The sequence below is a fragment of the Accipiter gentilis genome, chromosome 30 (genome assembly GCF_929443795.1).
Source record: "Accipiter gentilis chromosome 30, bAccGen1.1, whole genome shotgun sequence".
Taxonomy (NCBI): domain Eukaryota; kingdom Metazoa; phylum Chordata; class Aves; order Accipitriformes; family Accipitridae; genus Astur; species Astur gentilis.
Window position 1 is genome coordinate 858,729 of NC_064909.1, and position 20,903 is coordinate 879,631.

General features: G+C 37.2%; 1 protein-coding gene across 3 annotated transcripts in view; it reads right to left on the minus strand.

Annotated features, from left to right (window-relative positions):
- BTBD9 (BTB domain containing 9) overlaps positions 1–20,903 on the minus strand; it is a 144,170-nt gene that overhangs the window by 40,865 nt on the left and 82,402 nt on the right. For all 3 annotated transcript variants that reach the window (XM_049833816.1, XM_049833815.1, XM_049833817.1), the window contains 2 exons: positions 14,784–14,893; positions 2,650–2,839 (listed from right to left, as the gene is read on the minus strand). In XM_049833816.1, the coding sequence (XP_049689773.1) occupies positions 2,650–2,839; positions 14,784–14,893 (300 nt within the window). The remainder of the gene's footprint in view (positions 1–2,649; positions 2,840–14,783; positions 14,894–20,903) is intronic.

Below are 20,903 nucleotides of genomic sequence, written 5' to 3' on the forward strand. Positions count from 1 at the left end.
TCTGCCTTTTTCATACTCAGAATTTAGTTGACGTGGTAACACATTCTGACTTGGGAGGCTCTCTCCAGTGGTATTCCGATTTTTATATACTGAAAGCAGCTACTAACCTTTTTTCAAAGGCTCATGTATTTATTCTCTCTGATACAAATATATTCAATGGCACATTCATGCCTCTGAACTTAGAAGATGTGTACTTTAATTCCCAATTATTCATTTAGAATCCAAACCCACAGGTCTAATGACTCAGTTTCTGGGGTAGAACAATTCATGTAGTTCTGCAGTCACAGTGTACAGCCAGCCTAAAGAAAATGCTCCGGAAAATTTTTTTCTATTAGATGGGAAGGTGAAGTCAAGGGAGTTTTCAACCAAGGAAACAGCAGGAAAACAGGCAATGAATACAGTTCAATCAGTTGTGGAAAACATTCTGTTCAAAAAAAATCTCTTGCTTTCATTAAGATGAAATATTAAGGCTTTTTACTCTAATCTATGTTTATATGCTATTTGATTACTGTACCAGTCACAGATTTCCTGGTGCTAAATAAAGAGACCATTGTCACCATCTTTAGCATCGCACAGTACCGATCATGTTCTAGACCCTACAGCCAAAGCTGTAGCTGCCACATAGTGAAACCTCACTTCCCCACTCAAAAGGGCATCTTTCCCTTGGCCGCCTATGATCTGCAACAGACATGACTGCAACTCAAAATACTTGTTTTTCTAGGCAGAACGCAAAAAGGGAAAGATGACATAGTGCTAGAATTTCTGTCTCTAGGTAATGCAGGTAGTCTCCTCTGTCAGAATATACCCTAGACAATGGTGTTTATTATTGTTGTTTTTTAAGGCAAGTTGTTCATCTTGTTTGTACTAAATATGCAGGAAAGCTGACAAGGAAAGATGAGATTCTGATCCTATACCTGTACAATGAAATATCACATAAATCATTAAATGCCTCTTAGTTTTAAATTATGTAATGTTTGGCGCTTTTTTTAATTTGCTCTACACACTTGCTAATTATACAATTATCATTTCTTCGCAACCAGAAATCTAGTTCACCTAACACACTCTTTAATAATGAGACTTATTAAAAATCTTCTGCTCAAGAATAAACACTACCATAGTATTTAATATAGAAAAGTAATTTTTTTTGCACTGACTTAAAAAGATAGTATGATTCACCAATTGAAAGATAGCAGAAAATAATAAGATAGGAAGACAGAGACTATGAACTGAGAGACTATGCATTTTAGTTTTATATATTCTTCTCTTACTCCTTCATGTGGCCAAAGCTTCTACTGCTACCTAAATTTAAGTTTAAAGTGGCATAAAAATGATGCAATTACATTTTCAATTACCTCTTAAGAAATCTGAGTACTCTGTGTTCCAGGTTTTCTACTTGAGATGCAATAATTAATTGAACATTAAAACCACCAAACTCAAAAGCATAAAACATTGAGCATGGAAAGCTGCCAACTACACTTATTCAACTTGCTTCACACAGTGAGAGCAACGCTGGACTTGTACTATGCATAACATTTGTAGCTAGTATACGGACAAAACAGTACTTTTGTTAGGTTAGAGATTTGCCTGCATGTCTGATTTTAAACTTTATCTTCAAATTTTTATAACCATATTAACAATGCCATAAGCCAAAACCAAAGTACACCAAAGAGAAATTGGCAGTTATAAAAGAGCTTTCAAGTCTCACTTGCTCATCAGTCAGTTTGAAGAGGCAACTCTTAACAGGCAGATGGCACCAAGCTAGTTCCTAGCAATATGTACATATGTACACTGTCTCCGTTGCAAGCCAGTACCTCATCTGAGGTTTCAACCTTTGCTCACCGGTACTCTAACTTCAGAAACCTTTCTCTTTTTTTCCATTGTCACAGAGAATAAAAATTAAGTCCCTGACAACATATTCTAAATTTACAAAGAATGGGAAGCCACTTAGACAAGGTTTTGTATGTCTGATTTTATGAAACCAAAAAAACAATTTATAGTCAGAGAATCTGAAATTGGCAAGAATAATCTTCACCTGTGAACAATCCCACATTCCAATCTATTTCCAAAGCTTCTACATTAGCCAAAAGTTTGTTCTTCATATGTATACAGACATTCACTGTAGGAATAGCTCAATGAACTCAAATCTAGACCTGAACACATTCATTAATCCAACACTGTAAAGTAATATTCAGGTTACTGTACCATTATTATACACTCCATGTTCAAGTAAGAACTAGTACTAATTGTACAGTGAAAAGGAAACCTGGCTTACTTGAGATGATAGCTTTCTAAAATAAATGTTTGTGTTTTCACAATGAGGTGGATATGAGGAACTGCACCTACTTTGACCACAAGTGAGGCTGCAATTAGATTTCTGTTTTAATATAAGTATATATCTTTCATCTTAAAATTTGACTATTACTATTATTATGCATCTGAAATGTAGCATCTTCTGGAATTGCACTGCTGTATCTTGACATATAATTCACACAATTTTTAACATGCCAGTTATACTGAAGTAAGAATCCAATTGACAACTACTAAACTAGCCCCCTAATTACCATCATTTCCAAATGTCATATACTCTAAAGAAAATAGCTGTGCTCAGCAACTGTTGCTCTTAATTTAGAGAAAAATAAACCCTCTTACCTTATTGATCCAATCATGTAGGGCTGTGCTAGCTGTACTACAATTGCTCCGCTACCAAGCTGATGGCACGTGTACCCAGAATCCCAATCATAGTTTTTTGTGTCTCCATTCAATAAGGCATTGCGACTGCGACTTACACCCTCAATCACACTGGCACAGTCTGCAATTGTTGCAATGTTTTCAGTGGGAACTGTGAATTAAAAACACAAAGACAACAGACAGTCAGAAAATAGTTCGGGTACCAACGGTCTTTAATTCTGGCAAAGAATTAGGAAAAAAAAGAAAAAAAAAGGATGAAAGTATGATCAAATATGGAAATATAACTCTTATAGAACATGAACTATGAAGCAGAATCAAGAGGTACAGATAATTTTTATAGCATTGATCCCAGAATAGCTTGGTAAATTAACAGATGGATTTGTGTCTTGGTGATATGAAAGCACTCTTTTAATACAATTGGGGAAAAAGAGCTTGTCCAGCAAAACTTCTGAAATTTTCAAACAATTTCTTCCTGTTTTCATGATAAACCACCCCCCCCCCCCACCACTCCCCTACCCTGCCCCCCCCCCCCCAAAAAAAAAAAAAAAAAAGAGAGAGAGAAGAGAAAGAAATAAGTGGGAGATAGTTTAAAGCACTGATCTGGACTGTGGGAAGTCAGGACTCAAAGTCTTCAAAACCAGGGCTTGAAGTCTTACAGCTCAGGAGGCTATTCTCTACACATACCTGATGGTACTTCTGACAGTCTCTGACTGTGATGAGAAATTGCACCCCAGAATTTAGAAAGTCAAAATGCTTTTTAATACTTGCAAACCCCTTCAACACAAGTATTGGACTACAAGATGGAAGGAGACACCAATAGGTCTGCCATACAAATGGAACAGCAAGCGCAGAAGTACTTCTCATTCCATCAAGAGACATGAAAAAGGTATGACTGACTGCCACAAAAAAGAAATTATAAAATCCCAACAGCAAAAGAAAAGATACTACCTAAAACCCATCCTCTTGAAAAGAAAGGAAGGCCAAAACACAGGATAATGATTTTCCTCCAGGAGATAGGAATTATACAGTACTCCCCCCCCCCCCCCCCGCTAATTTCATCAAAGATCTTTGCCAGATAATTCTTTTTTCTATCCTATATGCAGCCATAAAAATGCCAGCATGCAGCAGCCTGCTATGCCCAACAAAGTCAAAGGTGTTACTGCAGAATATCAAATTTGCCTTCTTTCATTATGCAATATAATGAAATATGATATCATATAACCCTTACATGCAGTTATTTGAATATTACAGGGATAATGAGCAAGTTGGGCAACTCAAAGAATTTTCAAATTAGTAAAAGCATTCCTGGCAAAATCATGACAAGAAGGGAGTTTCAGTAAAAAGAAAAAAAAAGTAAGATTACAATTCTAATTCCACAGGCCAGTGCTAAACTACTACCTGGTGCTGGAACATCTGTAATTAACTCTTTTTTTCACTTCTACAACCCCTCTTGCAATCAGTGTACATATCCAACACTATGGTCCCTGTGCCATTATCCCCTAAATTCAGTTCTTCCTTCTCCCTGGTACATCCAAAACTGAACGCTCTAGCTTGGAAACTGCTGTTATAAACCAAATTAGGTAAAGCATAATATAACCCTTTAGTAGGCATTTTTAGAAGCAGGGGAACATTACATACTCAGGGGGTGGGGGGTGGGGGGTGGAACCCCTCAAAAAAGTAGCTTTGGGAGTTGTTATTCTTTAGCAAAGGACATAACTTTAGTGTTGGTTTCCAGAAAACTTTCTAAGAAGAAGAATGCTCTTGTACTTACTTAGTCCTGCTTAATGTGATTTAAATCCAGTGCTAAGTACTTTCCCCCCTTCCTTTCAAATCAAACACAATTCATAGTACAGTTAGAACTTGACATAATTTCAGCAATTTCATCAAAAATCAACAACAGCAGCTCCTCTGGGAGCACGCTGTAATGAGGAAGTGTATTTTCTTGTGCATAGAGTACTTTTCCAGTACTGTTTTACAAGTGTATCAACACTTGTTTTTGGAATTACCTATTATTTCCCTTTGTTAACATTTAATCAAGTATGGTACTTTCTTTCTGTTTGTAATTCAGAGAGAACCCCTAGCTTTTTGAATGTCACCTTCCAGCAAGATAATGGATGGGGGAAAAAAAAAAAAAAAAGCTGTTTAAGACACCCTAGTCATGTCCAGCACTTCCCTAAAAAGCTCAGTTTTTAACTATCATCCTCAACCTTTCAACCTCTCCCTATTCTCTTTTTCAGTAAAAAAAATAATATTAACAAGGCTGAAAAATGATGCTCCCTGAACATGTAAAAATCAAGGTTGCCTGTTGAGCCTTTGTTTTTTTTGGGAACGTGTTGAAAGCACTGATCGTTTTATCTAAATGATAACAAAAATTCTTTCAGCACAGGCTATATTAAAAAAAAGTTAAGATTTTGTGTGTCAGCCTCTGATAAAAGACAACCAATCTGTGCGGTAATTCAATTTAAAAGAAAGAGGAAAAATAAGTTACCAAAAATTATCTGAATGACAATAAAATTTCCAAATTCACAATATCTCATGCCAAAAATTTTTGTAAATCAGAAGAACAACAAAGCCAAAACAAAAATGGCACAAAAAAATTGGAAATGCAGAAGACATAAACCCAACATTATTAGAATTTTCACGAAAAAACAAGTCACGTATAGTACAGATGTAAATGTACCATTTTAAGCCCTCGGCACACTGATAACTTAATTACATACTTTTAATAGTTGTCTGTAAAATATGTATCTAAAATACTACAACATCTGAAAATGGTTGAAATATAGCTATGTGAAATTTCAGAGCTAATTGTAAGAGTCTCCAGCACCCAAAAAAAGAGATAATTTTCCATGAAGATCTAAGATTCTGTGTTTTAAGTGTGCTAGTGGTGTCAGGAGCATAATCTTAAGAAAACCACCAACCAACCAAACACCATAAGACACACAGCAGGAAAAAAGTTTAAGCTTGTTGCCAAGTAATAGTCCAAGGCAGTGGAAAAGCAATGGTTTCTGAAAAATCTACTGCACTATCTATCAAATGTAGTATCACCTCTGCTCAAAAACAGTTGCTAAAACTTCCATATTATTATTCTAGAAACCTCTTGATTCCCTATTGCTGAAAAGACATTCAGAAATTCCCAGATTAGAATCATAGAATCGTTTAGGTTGGAAAAGACCATTGAGTCCAACCATCAACCATGCCCACTAAACCACATCCTGAAGTGCCTTGTCTACATGTTTTTTTTAACACCTCCAGGGATGGTGACTCCACCACTTCCCTTGGCAGCCTATTCCAATGCCTGACAACCCTTTCAGTAAAGAAATTTTTTCTAATACCCAATCTAAACCTCCCCTGGCACAACTCGAGGCCATTTCCACTTGTCCTATCACTAGTTACTTGACAGAAGAGACCAGCACCCACCTCACTATAACCTTATTTCAGGTAGTTGTAGAGTGTGATAAAGTCTCTCCTCAGCCTCCTTCTCTCCAGATACTTATGGAGGAGCAGGTGGTAGACATTAGAAGTACTTCACCGGGAACAATCTGAATAAAGCAAAGACTAACAATCCAAACTAAAAGTACTGGCATCAAAATAAAGTGTGCCTTAGCTTCCTTTTCTTCCCCTCTTCCCTGGAAGTAAGGGAACTTCTCTGAGTATCCATTTTATATAGGCATTAAAGCATCTTCTATATATTGCTGCTTTTTTTAGCAAGAGGAAGCTACTGAAATCTTGGTTAAAAAAAAAAAGATGAAGTGTCAAAATCAGTGTTCAAGTTGAGGTTCTATTGCATGCTCTGGACACCCTCTGAGCTATGTAAAGGCATTAATTGAACACAGGACAGCTCAGTTCATCCAATATTTTATCTGCAAACCCTCTGAGCATCATCCCACTCCTTCTCACATTTAAATTTCTGCACTAATTGTGACCTCCTAAGAAGATGTTACCTTGATTAGTCAAACTCCTTAACAACCGCACAGGAACTGTCTTAGTGTGTTTTTAATACCATTCTGGTCTTCCCTACAATGGTTAATTAGAAAGTGATTCTAACTAATTGCAGTGTGCAGAAGGTGCCGTTCTGTTCCTTCTCTCTAGGAAGGTCTGCCACTCCCCATTTTGAACGTTATCATCTTTTATATCAGCTTGATAAATTTATTAAAAATACCATCTGGTGGGGACTCTGCTCTGTGCTGTATTTTCAAGTCTTCTGGTTCTCTTCCTTTTTCATGTTAGAATTTCTGCTGCAATTTACGTCACTTGTTTACAAAAAGATACTGCCAAAACCAACAGTCTTGTTTCTATTTATTTATTTATTTTTAATCTGTCAGCTATCCAGCTTTTACAGTAACCCATGTTGTAAGAGAAAACAAAAGAGGGGATTACAAATACAGAAATTCTTTTTTTCCACTGTTCATACAGCAGGTTTGCTCTGACAAATCTGATTTGCTTTTATGGAACAGAAAAGTTGTGCGTCAGGAAAGCATGCACATTCTGTAAGCAGACAAAAGAAGATGGTCAAGGGCACAGGACAGCTGCATCAAAACATTCATTAAAATGTACCTTCTTGTCTCCTGGTCTTCTGTTGCAGTATGGAGTGACGAGCAGCTTGGCATTATATTTAATTCTAATAATAGTATTTTTATAAGAGTTTGTAATTTTCAAGGCATGGCCTAAAGGCTATCTATTCTGGCTATACTTAAAGATGAGACAGAGATGTTATTCAACTGTTCTTAGAGATTCCCACAGGAGAAAAAGATACCAGGAGTCTGTGATAGCCTCAGTCACATTTATTTATTATTCCTTAAAGTTTTGGTTGTTTTTTCATTTGGTTTTGGTTTTCCTGCCCTCCCTTAATCTTTAGCATACTTGACCTTCCATAGGAATTATTTTTTCCCTGAAGTACTCAGGAAAAAATTAATACAGCCATTATTAACTGGCTTCCATATCCAAGTGTAAAGTACTTTCTTTCATCTCCCAGTGTGGACAGGTCAGATTTTGCTTCTGCCCATCCACTGTAACTTCACTGCAATTGATAGGCTAACGTGGGGGAAAGAAAAGACAGAAAAATCCTCAAATAACTCTGTGCAACACAGGAAGGAACAGAATGGAGTGGGCTCCTGCACCAGCTCACAAAACCAGCCATTAACAAACCTTTATTTAGTTACTAAAATAAACATACAGAGAAAGTGCATATCTACTAAGCAGTCTTATTTTATCGGCAAGCAGTAATTTACAGAATTATGGACTGTTGAATATATTTATACTGCAGTCTAGGCAACAGTCAAGTCAAAGGTTCTCAGCTAAGTGTCATCATTGCAATACAACTGTTCATTTTACTGAATTCTCTTAAGACACAAACGCATCACTTTGTGAAGAAACTATAAATAAGACATGATACTAGAAGAAATAAATTTTTGTTTTAGTTAATACGAATAAGTAATTTTTCTGTCATGTTGACATCTGTTAACTGCTCAGCTTTCAATTGCTCCATTTTTAATGGTAAAATTGCACTCCTCCACCTGAACATCTACTGAGCTGACAAAAGTTTCCTCGCTACGAAGCGAGTTAGAAAAAAGAAAGCTGAGAGCAAAAGAAAAAAAAAAAAGAATTAGGGATGTCACTAGGGTTTGATTTTATTGTATTAAATAATTAAAAGCATGTTGGGCATTTTGCTTTCATTATTTTCCACATGCCAAAAGATTTGTTAAGTCTAGTCTTTATTCAGTATATGAATTAGCACTTGTTCACTTGCTACATGGTAGAAAATATTAAGTCTACAGACTTTTCAGTTAATTAGAAGTACAATCACAAAGTCCTGTCTCCCCTTCCACATACTCTTTCTTATTTTCTTGAGCTGAAACTTGCTGATGACATTGCTACATTTCATTTGAATCTTCAATCAAGAAATCAATCAAGAACTCAAGAAATATCAACTTCAAACAGATATAAACAGCATTTCCACTTGTTTCAGTGAAAAGCTTTCTGCAAGCCATATTTAGCTAGAAAAGAAAACCCCACTAATATTTGTCTCTGTCCACCTCTCAGTTTGGATTAGAATAACTTCAGAGAAGGCTGATTTTTCAGTTGATATCTGCTAGACCTTGTGATTTCTGATCCAAAAATTAGAATAAAAGTATTTAAGTCATTAGAACTGGCCATACTTTTAATTGCCAACCAATACGCTCACTATAGGGCTCTTTCACTAAACATTCTGCCTAAAGAAGGCTTTCAGAAATATTAATTATTTCAGAAGAGCCCTAGGAAGTATGCATCCTTCATTGTGGCGCTGGAAATGAGAAGAAAAGAACAAGAAAAAAAAAAGTGTCCTGGTTTCAGCTGGGATAGAGTTAATTGTCTTCCTAGTAGCTGGTCCAGTGCTATGTTTTGAGTTCAGTATGCGAAGGATATTGATAACACTAATGTTTTTGGTTGTTGCTAAGTAGTGTTTAGAATAAAGTCAAGGATTTTTCAGCTTCTCATGCCCAGCCAGCAAGAAGGCTGGAGGGGCACAAGAAGTTGGCACAGGACACAGCCAGGGCACCTGACCCAAACTGGCCAAAGGGGTATTCCATACCATGGGATATCACATCTAGTATAGGAACTGGGAAGTGGGGATGGGGGAATCGCCTCTCAGGGACTAACTGGGCGTCGATCGGCAGGTGGTGAGCAATTGCATTGTGCATCACTTGTAGATGCCAATCCTTTTATTATTACTATTGTCATTTTATTAGTGTTATCATTATTATTATTAGTTTCTTCTTTTCTGTTCTATTAAACCGTTCTTATCTCAACCCACAAGTTTTACTTCTTCTCCCAATTTTTTCCCCCATCCCGCTGGGGGGAGGGTGGGGGTGGTGTGAGTGAGCGGCTGAATGGTGCTTAGTTGCTGACTGGGGTTAAACTATGACAAAAAGTAACTGGAACTGTATGAACAGATCTCTGTTGAAGAATGTGTACCAGTAATTAAACTGAGCACGTGGCTGTCCTTTCCTGTAAAAAGAGGGGGGGGAGGGGGAAATCCCTGCAGTATTTAGATCATCTTCAAATTTTCATAATTTCCTAAGGCTATGCTTGCAGCAGAGCTGACTTACATTGCTGGGTAAACCTGCATGGTTTTGAAAGAAGGCTAACCTTTTAAAAAGAGAACAAACAAAATATGATAGCTTTGTGTGAAGTCAACATTAAACTAGACACAAAACAGCATCTCTCACTGCTTCCTTGGACAGAGATAGAGCAATCTTCTACTAGGAAACTGGTATGACTGGTTTCTCTCTGTTATACATTTAATATTTATTTATTTTTTTAAATAAGTGTCTGAGAGTAAAAGACAATTGAATGATTATTTATTCATTTCATTTTTTCCCCTTTAAAACAAATTCTCTCAAGGCATTGAAGAGCACCCAAATGAAGATTCACAATGATTCATAAGTACTGAACAGCATTCCCCAGAGGGTGACCAAGGACATTCCAGTGTTTTACATCCATCTCCCGCTCTTTAGTCATTATTCACTGTTCTCCCTTCTGGGTGTAATGTACGAGTTACAAGATACTCTGACAGACTGAGACAGACTACAGATAAACACAACTTCATATAAAAGCCTTCTACACTGCGCTCCCTATGACCTTAACCAGGCTCAGAATAGGACAGTAGGCTGGTCAAAGCCACCTGCCTGCATAGTCCTTGACTGCCCCTCAGCACTGAGTAATGATTAAAGGACTAAGTGAGGTTATAAATTTTTTCTCTTTGAGGCAGAAAAGAGGAATTATTTCCTATATTTAGGTAGAAACCCCCACCCAAAATCAAAAGAGGCATTGCATAGAAGCAGCTCCTTACCCACTGTTGTACCTTCTTACCACCGGGCAGATTAGAAGCTTTTACAAAACATCACATCACACCAGGTACCACTTCTGCCTCCAAAGGAGTACGTCTCTTGCTTGTGACAAATTTCATTTGTTTTGGATTCTAGATTAAATATTAATGACTAAAGACCATCCAAAATTTCAGAAGCCAAGTGCATTAAAAGCAAACACTATGCTTTTGAGATGAAAAAATATTTACATCCCTGTTAAATGAAACAGTTATGTCAATCTCGTGAATACAATATGTAGAAGTGTTAATTTATTTACACATTGAGAGATAATACTATGCCAAAAGAAAAACTACATCTCAAATCTAACATCTGTGTTAATTTCTGTCACTTACCTCATTTCACAAGATAACAAAGTGTAAACCAACACTAAAACACCAGACAGTGCTAGAAAGAGCATTTCCTGCTACTTTTACTTCAAAACTGCTACCAATGGGTTGTCAGTACTGCATTCTGTATTATATAAAGTAACTATATAAATCGTATTTCATATTAACTTTTAATGTAGTATGTCAAGTTAATAATTTGTCATGAAAACCTTGTAAGTATAAGAACAGCAACATAAAATTGCTGTTATCATGAAACAGTGCTTCATTTTTATTATTTGTTTACCAGCCTTCTACTCTACACTTCACAGTGACAGCCATTACATAGATACTATGTATCAGTAGTAATATATCTGATAAATTACCCTCTTTGTATATACAGCTTTCTGATCAAGTTGAATAGGTCTCAAGAAAATTAAATAAATAATTACTCTTAAAACTCCGTATAAGATCCCTAAACAAATACCTCAGTGACCTTACATCTTTGGAATGACGCTTCAAATGACAAACCCTTTGCCTACTATCTTCAGTGTTGTTTTGGTAGAAGTAAGGGTCACAAAGTCTTTCTGAAAGAACCATATGGCCTTCAAGGGCTGACCCACGTTTTCTTAATAAAACAGGATATAGAAACAGCAGTTGCGTTTGTTCTAGCCTAATTTAATACCATACGAGATAAACAATGAACCCAATAGTATTACCTAATACTGCATTTCAAGGGTTGACGATGAAAGCTTCTGTACTCAGTCAAGCTTAAAAGCAACCTACTCTGATTACTGCACTTTCATATATTTCGTGGAGCTTTCCTAACTGCTTTCAGTTCACTTTACCCTATCCAGTCACTGCTGGAATAGAAACAAACATCGCAAATACTCATCAGAGCAATAAATAAATCTGTGCCAACTAATCCATTGGTAGTCATATAGATTTTTTTTTTACAGAAGTGGAACTGCTTGATCAAGGGAGCCAGACAATATGCTACTTTACAGTGACTATCACAGGTATGTAAAACAAAGTACTAAATGGATATAAGGTCACTTTCCTGGAGCACAACTGTTGAGAATATTTTTGAATAAGTAATTTGATGGCCATAAATTCTGGTGGAACAGCCATTGTGCCCCTGCTCCATTTCACAACTGGACTGCCGTCAACTAGTCCCAAAATATTTCCATTTGTCCCTTTCTACCATAAATTCTGCAGGGTCATGTATCCGACTTTTGATGCCTCATTTACAACTGGAAGTTAGTCCACATCCCTCTTTCAATTAACTACTCACTGAATTCTTACTCTTTTAATTTTCTATTAATTGTATTGACTACCATCCCTTCAATATGAAAAGCTGTAGAGCCCTACAGGCCTCTCTTTGCTTATTGTAGATCACTTCAAATGACTTACATGTACAACAGTTTGACTGACCCACACTGAAGGACAGCATCATTCCACTGATCACCCTGAACAACACTTGGATACTTATTATTATGTAGTCCAAACCCTGTTTGCCTGTAAGATTCTGTAACTACAAAAAAAATTTCATAAATGGATAAATTTTAATCAAGCCATATAAAGTCTCAATCCCCTAGATTATCTTTGAAACTCATGAAATGCTGAAACAGATCTAATAGTTTGCCTCACCAAAATGCTCACTAAACCACAAAACATCATTGAGTATCTGAAAGACAAGTCAATTATGGTACAAATACACCTCCACTAACATAAACGGATTCACTACCTTGCCTGCTGTTACGACCAAAGAATCTCTGTGTTAACACACACACACAAAAAGCTAATATGTTAAGTCCTAAATTGAATATTTGCTAAATGACTGATAATCTTCAGTCAAATACATACAGATATATACACGATTTATTTGCACACAGTAACTCTGATTTTGTATAAAGTTTTTAAAAATTCATAGCTGGCAGTGCTAAATATGAAACTTGGCTCAAAGGTTATAATCAAACTTGAAATATTTTGTTTCTCTGCTAACTAGATGTCGTGGTTTAACCCCAGTCAGCAACTAAACACCACCCAGCCGCCCACTCACTCCCCCCCCCACCCAGCGGGATGGGAGAGAAAATCGGGAAAAGAAGTAAAACTCATGGGTTGAGATAAGAACAGTTTAATAGAACAGAAAAGAAGAAACTAATAATGATAACGATAACACTAATAAAATGACAACAGTAATGACAAAAGGATTGGAATACACAAATGATGCACAATGCAATTGCTCACCACCTGCCGATCAACACCCAGCTAGTCCCCTAGCGGCAATTCCCCCCGCTCCCCCCAGTTTATATACTAGATGGGACGTCCCATGGTATGGAATACCCCGTTGGCCAGTTTGGGTCAGGTGCCCTGGCTGTGTCCTGTGCCAACTTCTTGTGCCCCTCCAGCCTTCTTGCTGGCTGGGCTTTGAGAAGCTGAAAAATCCTTGACTTTATTCTAAACACTACTTAGCAACAACCAAAAACATTAGTGTTATCAATATCCTTCGCATACTGAACTCAAAACATAGCACTGGACCAGCTACTAGGAAGACAATTAACTCTATCCCAGCCAAAACCAGGACACTAGATTACTGAAGGTGGATGTTTTCTTTAGCCACAGTTCTTCCTTATTCTATTTTCTTATCAACTGCAATTGCAATACTACTTGCAAACTCCCTAAAACAAAGGGTAAACTTTCTATTTGCATTATGGAAGACCTTGTACATTTTGGGGCTATATAACATAAAAATTAGTAAAGTGTGATTTGTCAGGCTACTTATTCTATGCTTCTAAAAAACCATCATGAAATTAACAGCAAACCTCAGGAGATCAGGTGTAACCATGTGATGCCTTTGTGTAACGCATGGGGAATGGGTGAAGGAGTTTGGTCTCAGTTTTTCACAGCTAAATAATATAGTTTTCTCAGAAAAAAATTTAAAAATAAATATGTCTTACTAAAATCTTCCCTCTCATTCTTTCTTGAAATCTGTTTTCCCTTCCATCTATCATAGGTGCATACTTAAAATTTAAATATATGTTTAAAACCAGCATGAATTCATGAAGAATTTTGCCGAAATACTCAATTTTCATGCCAGAAGTAACAAACTGTGGGAAATCCCACCTAGACAACTACTGAAAGCTGCACAAAAGTATTCCCAATGAATTTCAGGATCTCACTCACGTGAGTTTATATGGAAGAAAGCACAGAAATCACCCTGTTTGAACTATTAAAAAAATCAATATTAAATCTTACTTTGACATAATTTATCATTCAGTATTGTTGGTCTGTTGGGGATTTCTACCTTAAGTAATTCAGTACTAGGTAGAAGAACTTAAATTGGTATTATACAAGCCATTGGGAGCTCCAGAGGTAACAAAGCTCCATCAGTGCGGTGCTGTGAGAATAAGGGTAGCCAATATAGTGTTCTGCCATGGCTAAACGTGTCTGTGGCTCTTTGGGGGAAAATCAGCACACGAGAGTTTACCTTGAGCAGTTGGAACTAGGCTGTATAATAGGCCCTAAATGTCCAAATCCATCTTCACTGCAATAAATAGCTCTGGTTACTCCATCCTCATTACAGAATTCAGGTTAATCTACTGGGAGGCAAGTACAACCATACTATGACATGCAAAGAAGAACTGGATTAGCAGCACTGAGTTACTCAATTACTGGTATCAGCAGCAGTTGATTTAATTTGAACTTTAGGATTCCTGTAACATCACTAATTAATCCACAGAACTGGAATATCAAAGGAGTCGCAAGGACTAGCCAACTAATTCTATGCTTACAGCATCATTTAACTCAAGTATAGAGATTTCAGCGTGGAAACAGAAATAGAGTAAGAGTGCAGTGATGGCCAGTCTTAAAAGGCACGTTTTCGCAATAGTTCATGTGAAAGGAAAACAGTTTTATCTCTTACCTATCAGGCCTTTCTCAAGAGTAAATGTTTTGTTTGTGAACATGCATTCAAACGCCACAATATGGAAAACTTTGTTCACTGTGTTGTGGGTCCCAACAATTCGAATATACCTATAGGGAAAAAGGGAAAACAAAGGTAAGTAGCACAAGTTAAGCATGACAAAATTCTATGCACTAAAATATAAATAATTTAGTTGGACTATATTGTGCAGACCTGTAAGAACCAAGCAACTGTTAAAAAAATCAAATAAGAGCAGGAGTAAAAAGAGTATAAATTTCACAGAAAGCTTGCATCTATTCATGATGCTGGCTCCAGTACAATTTAAAAAAAATAAAAATTAAACAGCTATGAAATCTATCAAAAAAATCTTTCTGGACCAATTTGCCAAGAAAAGCAAAATGAGGGACCTTCTGGTTCAGAAATGGAGAAATAGCCTGTTCGTGCAAGTGTGTGCTCATGGAAGCTGTAAATAATTTAAAAAAATCACTTTACCAACTACTTTTCACCACAATGAAAGATTTCATACAGCCAGGACAAACACACCAGATCAATGAGGCTTCTCTGCAGAAGCAAAAAATTAATTCCATTTTAATATGGCTGTTTCTAATTCTAACACTGGGTGTACAGGACACAGATGTCTTTGTTGGTGTATCTTTTCTTAATAATAACAACAAAAAAATACCTGAACAGTCAAATGTTATGAAAAAAAGCTAGCTCTGGGTTTCATTCCTGGTTGTATAACTTATACTTCTAGACTCTAATTGAAAAATCAAGTTCCTCTTGAACACTGTGACCTATTGTCCTAGGTTCAGCTGGGATAGAGTTAATTTTTACAGGAACCTGGGAGGTGGGGGCATAGCTGGGGCAGCTGACCTGAACTAGCCAAGGAGCTATTCCATACCGTGTGACATCATGCTCAGTATAGAAATGGGGAGCGGGCCGGGGAGTGGTCTCTGTTTTTCGGTGGGGAAAGTGGCGGAGCGTCCGGTCCCGGGTGGTGAGCAGTTGCACTGAGCATCACTCTTTTTGTATACTTTTTCATTAGTGCCGTTGTTGTTGTTGTAATTTTTCTTTGTGTTTGTCCCAGTAAACTGCCTTTATCTCAACCCTCGAGGTTCCAGGGTTTTTTTTCTTTTCTCTCCTCCGTCTCCTCCCCATCCCACCGGAGGGGGGCGGAGGAGTGAGCGAGCGGCTGCGTGGTCCTTTGTTACCGGCTGGGCTGAAACCATGACACCTATTCACCTTCTGTATTACCCTGGAGGCTTCACGGTCTATAAACAGCCATTAACCTTGATTCAGTCCGATTCCTGCATTTTCTGAAGCGATCTGACAGTTCTTACTATAAATTTTGAAAAATCCTAAATGGAATATTGTATGCCATCTCCATAAATGTTGAACAAGCAACACAGAAAAACTACCTAAAACAAATACCATTACCCCACAAAATGGGTTGTATTAAATGAACTCATTCAATTAAGAAGTATCAGAATGCATGCATCTTAAGCAATATCCTCGGTCTGCAGTACAAAACAATCTTTCACTTATGTAGTATAATCATAGTTCCAACATAACAGCCAATCACCAACAGCATAATTTTGGTTTGTGTTCTTCATCATGCCAAGTTGAAAAGATACACAGCTTTCAGTCCTGAGATTTATTTTTTTTTAAGCAATAAAAAAGCCTCATAGCTATTTAGCATACTATTGTTCAACCTCCTCCTACACTTCAAGACTTGAGTGCCTTATGAAAGAGCTCTTATAAGCAAGCCTCAGTGAGTGTTATTACTGATACTCATTTGTCTTTACCACAAATAGAAAAAACCTTCTAAAAAAATAATTTTAAAAAATCCACTTATTACATGCAAATGACTGCAAGGGACAACTAAGTTACCCGAATATCATGATATCGCTAAAATTGCTAAAGTTTTTGACCTCTGCTCCTTTTAGCTTATATAATAGTTTAATTTAAAAAAAAAAACAACTACTGTAAATTTTGATTAAAATTACAAAGCTGATATACGATATGCTCAGAATTTCACTTAAAAAAATTACTTTATCATGACTTGAAACAAAAAAGAATGATATGCTATTCCCTAATTAATATTAACTCACAGATCAATTAATTTTCACAGTAGCAAATTTTCTGCAAGTCATTCTATGTAGAAAAAGTAAAAGTAGCAAAACTGGAAAAAAAATTATTTTCCATAAAGAAGGTGAACCTATATTTTAAGAGTAAAGCAGAACTTAGCCCTCATTGTGCAACTGTGACAAGTGCCTGCAAAGAGCAGCGCAGGAATCTTGGTTGACAGTCAGAGAAACAGCAGTTCCTTCCCCAGACCTGCCATGTGAACCAGTCAGTTACTGCAAGGTGATACACAAAATGCCTTATTTTGGGATTCACATTATTAAGGCAAAACCGTATCAGCCAGTTTTTCTGAACATGCTGAGGATAATTTGTGGTGCTTTTGCAAGTGGCACCATCAGGTACAGCCATAGTAAAAGCACAGCAGACACGCAGAAGCAAGACTCCAAAGTTTCTAATTGCAAAGCTGACTCTGCAAAACTGACACTGAAGATCCACTGAAAAGATAATCAAATTATTCAGGGGACTAAAAGTTTGCTGTTCAGAGAAAGTTAACCTGAAATTTAAAAGAATCTTTCAGTTTTAGGAGGTCTGGTAGACATCTTCAGTTAAGGGTATGTCTCCTCCTTGAAGTTACAGGCACAGACATATTTGGGCCAGTCCTCTCAGATTATTTTCTTTTTGTCAATTTGTGAGCACAGTATGAACCCTAAATACACAGGCAATGACAACAGTAAGTGTTCTGGTTCTATCCAGCATCAGAAGCACAGAATTTGACTAAACATAGGAACAATCTTGGAACATTTATAAGTGCACGTGGAGGCTGGGTCACCATAGAGACTCCCTTGTCTCTCTCAGGCAAGAAAGGTATTGATTGAGTTGTGCTGCTTAGACAAAACACACTCCAGGCTAACCAACAGAGCCTTACTAATGGAGATGCTTTGACATATTTCTGTTATGCTTCCTTGCTTTGAAGAGTTTAGAGAATAAACAAAATAACAATATTAATAGGAACAGAAGAAGCTGCTTCATAATTAGCTTTAAAAGCTAATTTATTTAGATTTTGTGTTATGAAATTGTAAAACTAGAGCAAACTTCTTGATTGTTTTTGGCTTTTTTGGTTTTTTTTGGTTGTGGTTGTTGGGGTTTTTTTTAATATATCAAGAGGGTAGAAGACACAAAAGACTTGAATAGTTTGCCATGGGAAAAGCATCTTTATCATACCACACACTTAGGTTAAATAACATCTCACTCATTGGTTAGCAAACTTCTCTGCCAACAGGTAGAAAGAAACAAAGCTTATTCTTGTATGCTAAATAGTCTATCAGTTATTTTGACAATAGGTGACAATGTTTCACACTGCTGGAAAGCTGAAATTTTGTGGTAATATAAAACAAAATCCCATCCATTAAAATAATCACGTATATGTCAATCTTCTACAGTGTATTATTTCAATGTTGCAATGTTATTGCAAGGTAGAACATAATGATATGACAAACCCCATTCTTTCTCCCAAGTACAATAGAAATATTTTATTCTTTCCTTATCTCTCTCAACGTAAATGATCAGCATGATTTCCTGCCTGAATCTTGCATTCTTCTACTTGGTGGAAATGAAAATAATGCAATCTTCAAACTTACTTTAAACACCCTAACTTCTAAAATCACATTCTCGGATTTTGCATAAAAATTGTAGCTCATTATTCCACTTGATGCAAGATACTAAAGCTGCCATAGCCTAAGACCGTAAAGATAATCTTCCTTCAAACAGGGCAGAATTTATTAGCAATTCCCAGTACTGCTAGGTAAACAAGCTGTATCTGAATTTCAAATATCACCAATGAAGAGCAATATTGAATACACATAACCTATTTCAGAAGAGTCAGATGAAGATATTGTAAATACTGAAATAGTACATCTTAATGAGAAGAACACTAAACAACAGGCTGAAAACAAAGAGTTGGTTCAGAAATATGATAGTGAGGAAAAACTGCAATGTGGACAACTTCAACACAAGCAACAAAGTCTTAATTCAAAGCTTACAGATTTCAGAAATTTAAAATGCCTATTATAGCTTATGGCACGCTTGAAAATGTGTAAATTTTCCTAAGCAGTTTTCTGCCAGATGGAAATGCAACTGAGTCATGATTAAAAATAAAAGTATCTTTCAGGCAATCAGACCATGTGTACCATCTCAACATTTTCCTGGAGTGATTTGTTAGCTGGACAGTACATCCAACAAAATTAATATGAACAATTATTCGGCACATGCAACTTTGACAAATGCTTAAAACGCATGGAACATGTTCTGTATGATTTCTCACTAAGTTTTTAAAAAATACTGTAGTGGTTTTGGCTGGGATAGAGTTAAATTTCTTCACAGTAGCTTGTAAGGTGCCATTTTGTATTTGTGCTGAAAACAGCGTTAACACTGGGACATTTCAGTTACTGCTGAGCAGTGCTTGCACAGCATTCAAGGCCTTTTCTGCTTCTCACCCTGTCCTGCTGGGGAGTAGGCTGGGGATGCACAAGAAGTCAGGAGGGGACACAGCTGCCCCCAACTGTCAAAAGGGATATTCCCTACAAGGATGGGGGGGGGACATTCAGAGTGATGGTGTTTGCCTTCCCAAGTAACTGCTACGCATGATGGAGCCCTGCTTTCCTGGAGATGGCTGAACACCTGCCTGCTGATGGGAAGCAGCAAGTGAAACCCTTGTTTTGCTTTGCTTGTGTGGACAGCTTTTGCTTTACCTGTTAAACTGTCTTTATTTCAACCCACAAGTTCTCTCACTTTTACCTTTCTGATTCTCCACCATCCCACTGTAGGGGAGTGAGCAAGCAGCTGTGTGGGGCTGAGCGGCCCACCAGGGTTAGCCCACAACACCATGATACTGCTTGTGGCTCTGAATGGCAGAGCAGCAACAGGTAAACCTCTCTGGCTTTGTTAAAAGGGCTAAGGTACAGACAATTGAGAATTAAGCACCATAAGATCTAACAGCCTTCTGGTTCCCACAAGCAAATCTGTATCATACCTGCAAGAGCATCGTACCTGGAGATAACGAGGTAACATTGACAGAGATGAGATCAGTGAGCAGGCTCTGTATACAACTGTCTACAGCAAACTAGGAAGAAAATGCTCAGGCCAGACTATGTTTGAAAATCCATCTTTGTCTCCATCAAGCGTAGGGAGATCCTTCTGTCAGCTTGGACTCCAAAGCTGAGACCCTTTTCTGCAGAACCGCTGTGAATACTGGTGCTGATAATCCCTCTTCATATAATGATCTGTTCTATAAGGCATTTTCTCAGAAAGAGGTTGAAATTCAACTCCTTTTTTTTAACAGGACTTCAAACAGAAGGAGACCTTCCTACCCACAGGGAGCCAGGCTAGACTGTGACACAATGTCCTCTCCCGCTGTGCTATGCACAGCAGACAAGGTGTGAGGCCACTCGGGGAAGAAAAGTATCCAACAGCTCCTCACTCAGGAACCGTAGTTCACATCTTGCCCTCTCTAAAGGCTCTTATTATGAAATCACTATATTATAAAACACCATCAAAAGATCAAAGGATACTTAATTAGGACTGTAGGAGTGAACAATTTCAGTAACCATGTATCTTTCAGAGTCCAACTTTGGAAGTTTAAACTGTCCTAACATTTGCTTTCTATTTACATATTTATACAAAAACTATATCCCATAAGAAAACAAATAAATCTTGGTTAACTTAACATTTTCTGTCTTGCAACTAAGGGAAAAAGAAACAAGCAGTTGCGTAATTGGAAGTGCTGGAGCAAGTTATTTCTCCACTATCTGTACCCTCTGTATGCTATGAACAATATAACAACTCACATGGAAATAAAATAAAACCTCTAACTGCATAATAAAACATTTGATTTGATCTTGATTCTTTTAGATACTTAAGAATAAGGTCAAACTTCGCATAGTTTTGCAATTACTTTTCATCTGTTCAAGCAGCGAGAACAAATACATTCACCTCTAAGATGAGTGGTATTCTCCCACCTCCAACACTACCTGCTTGCAA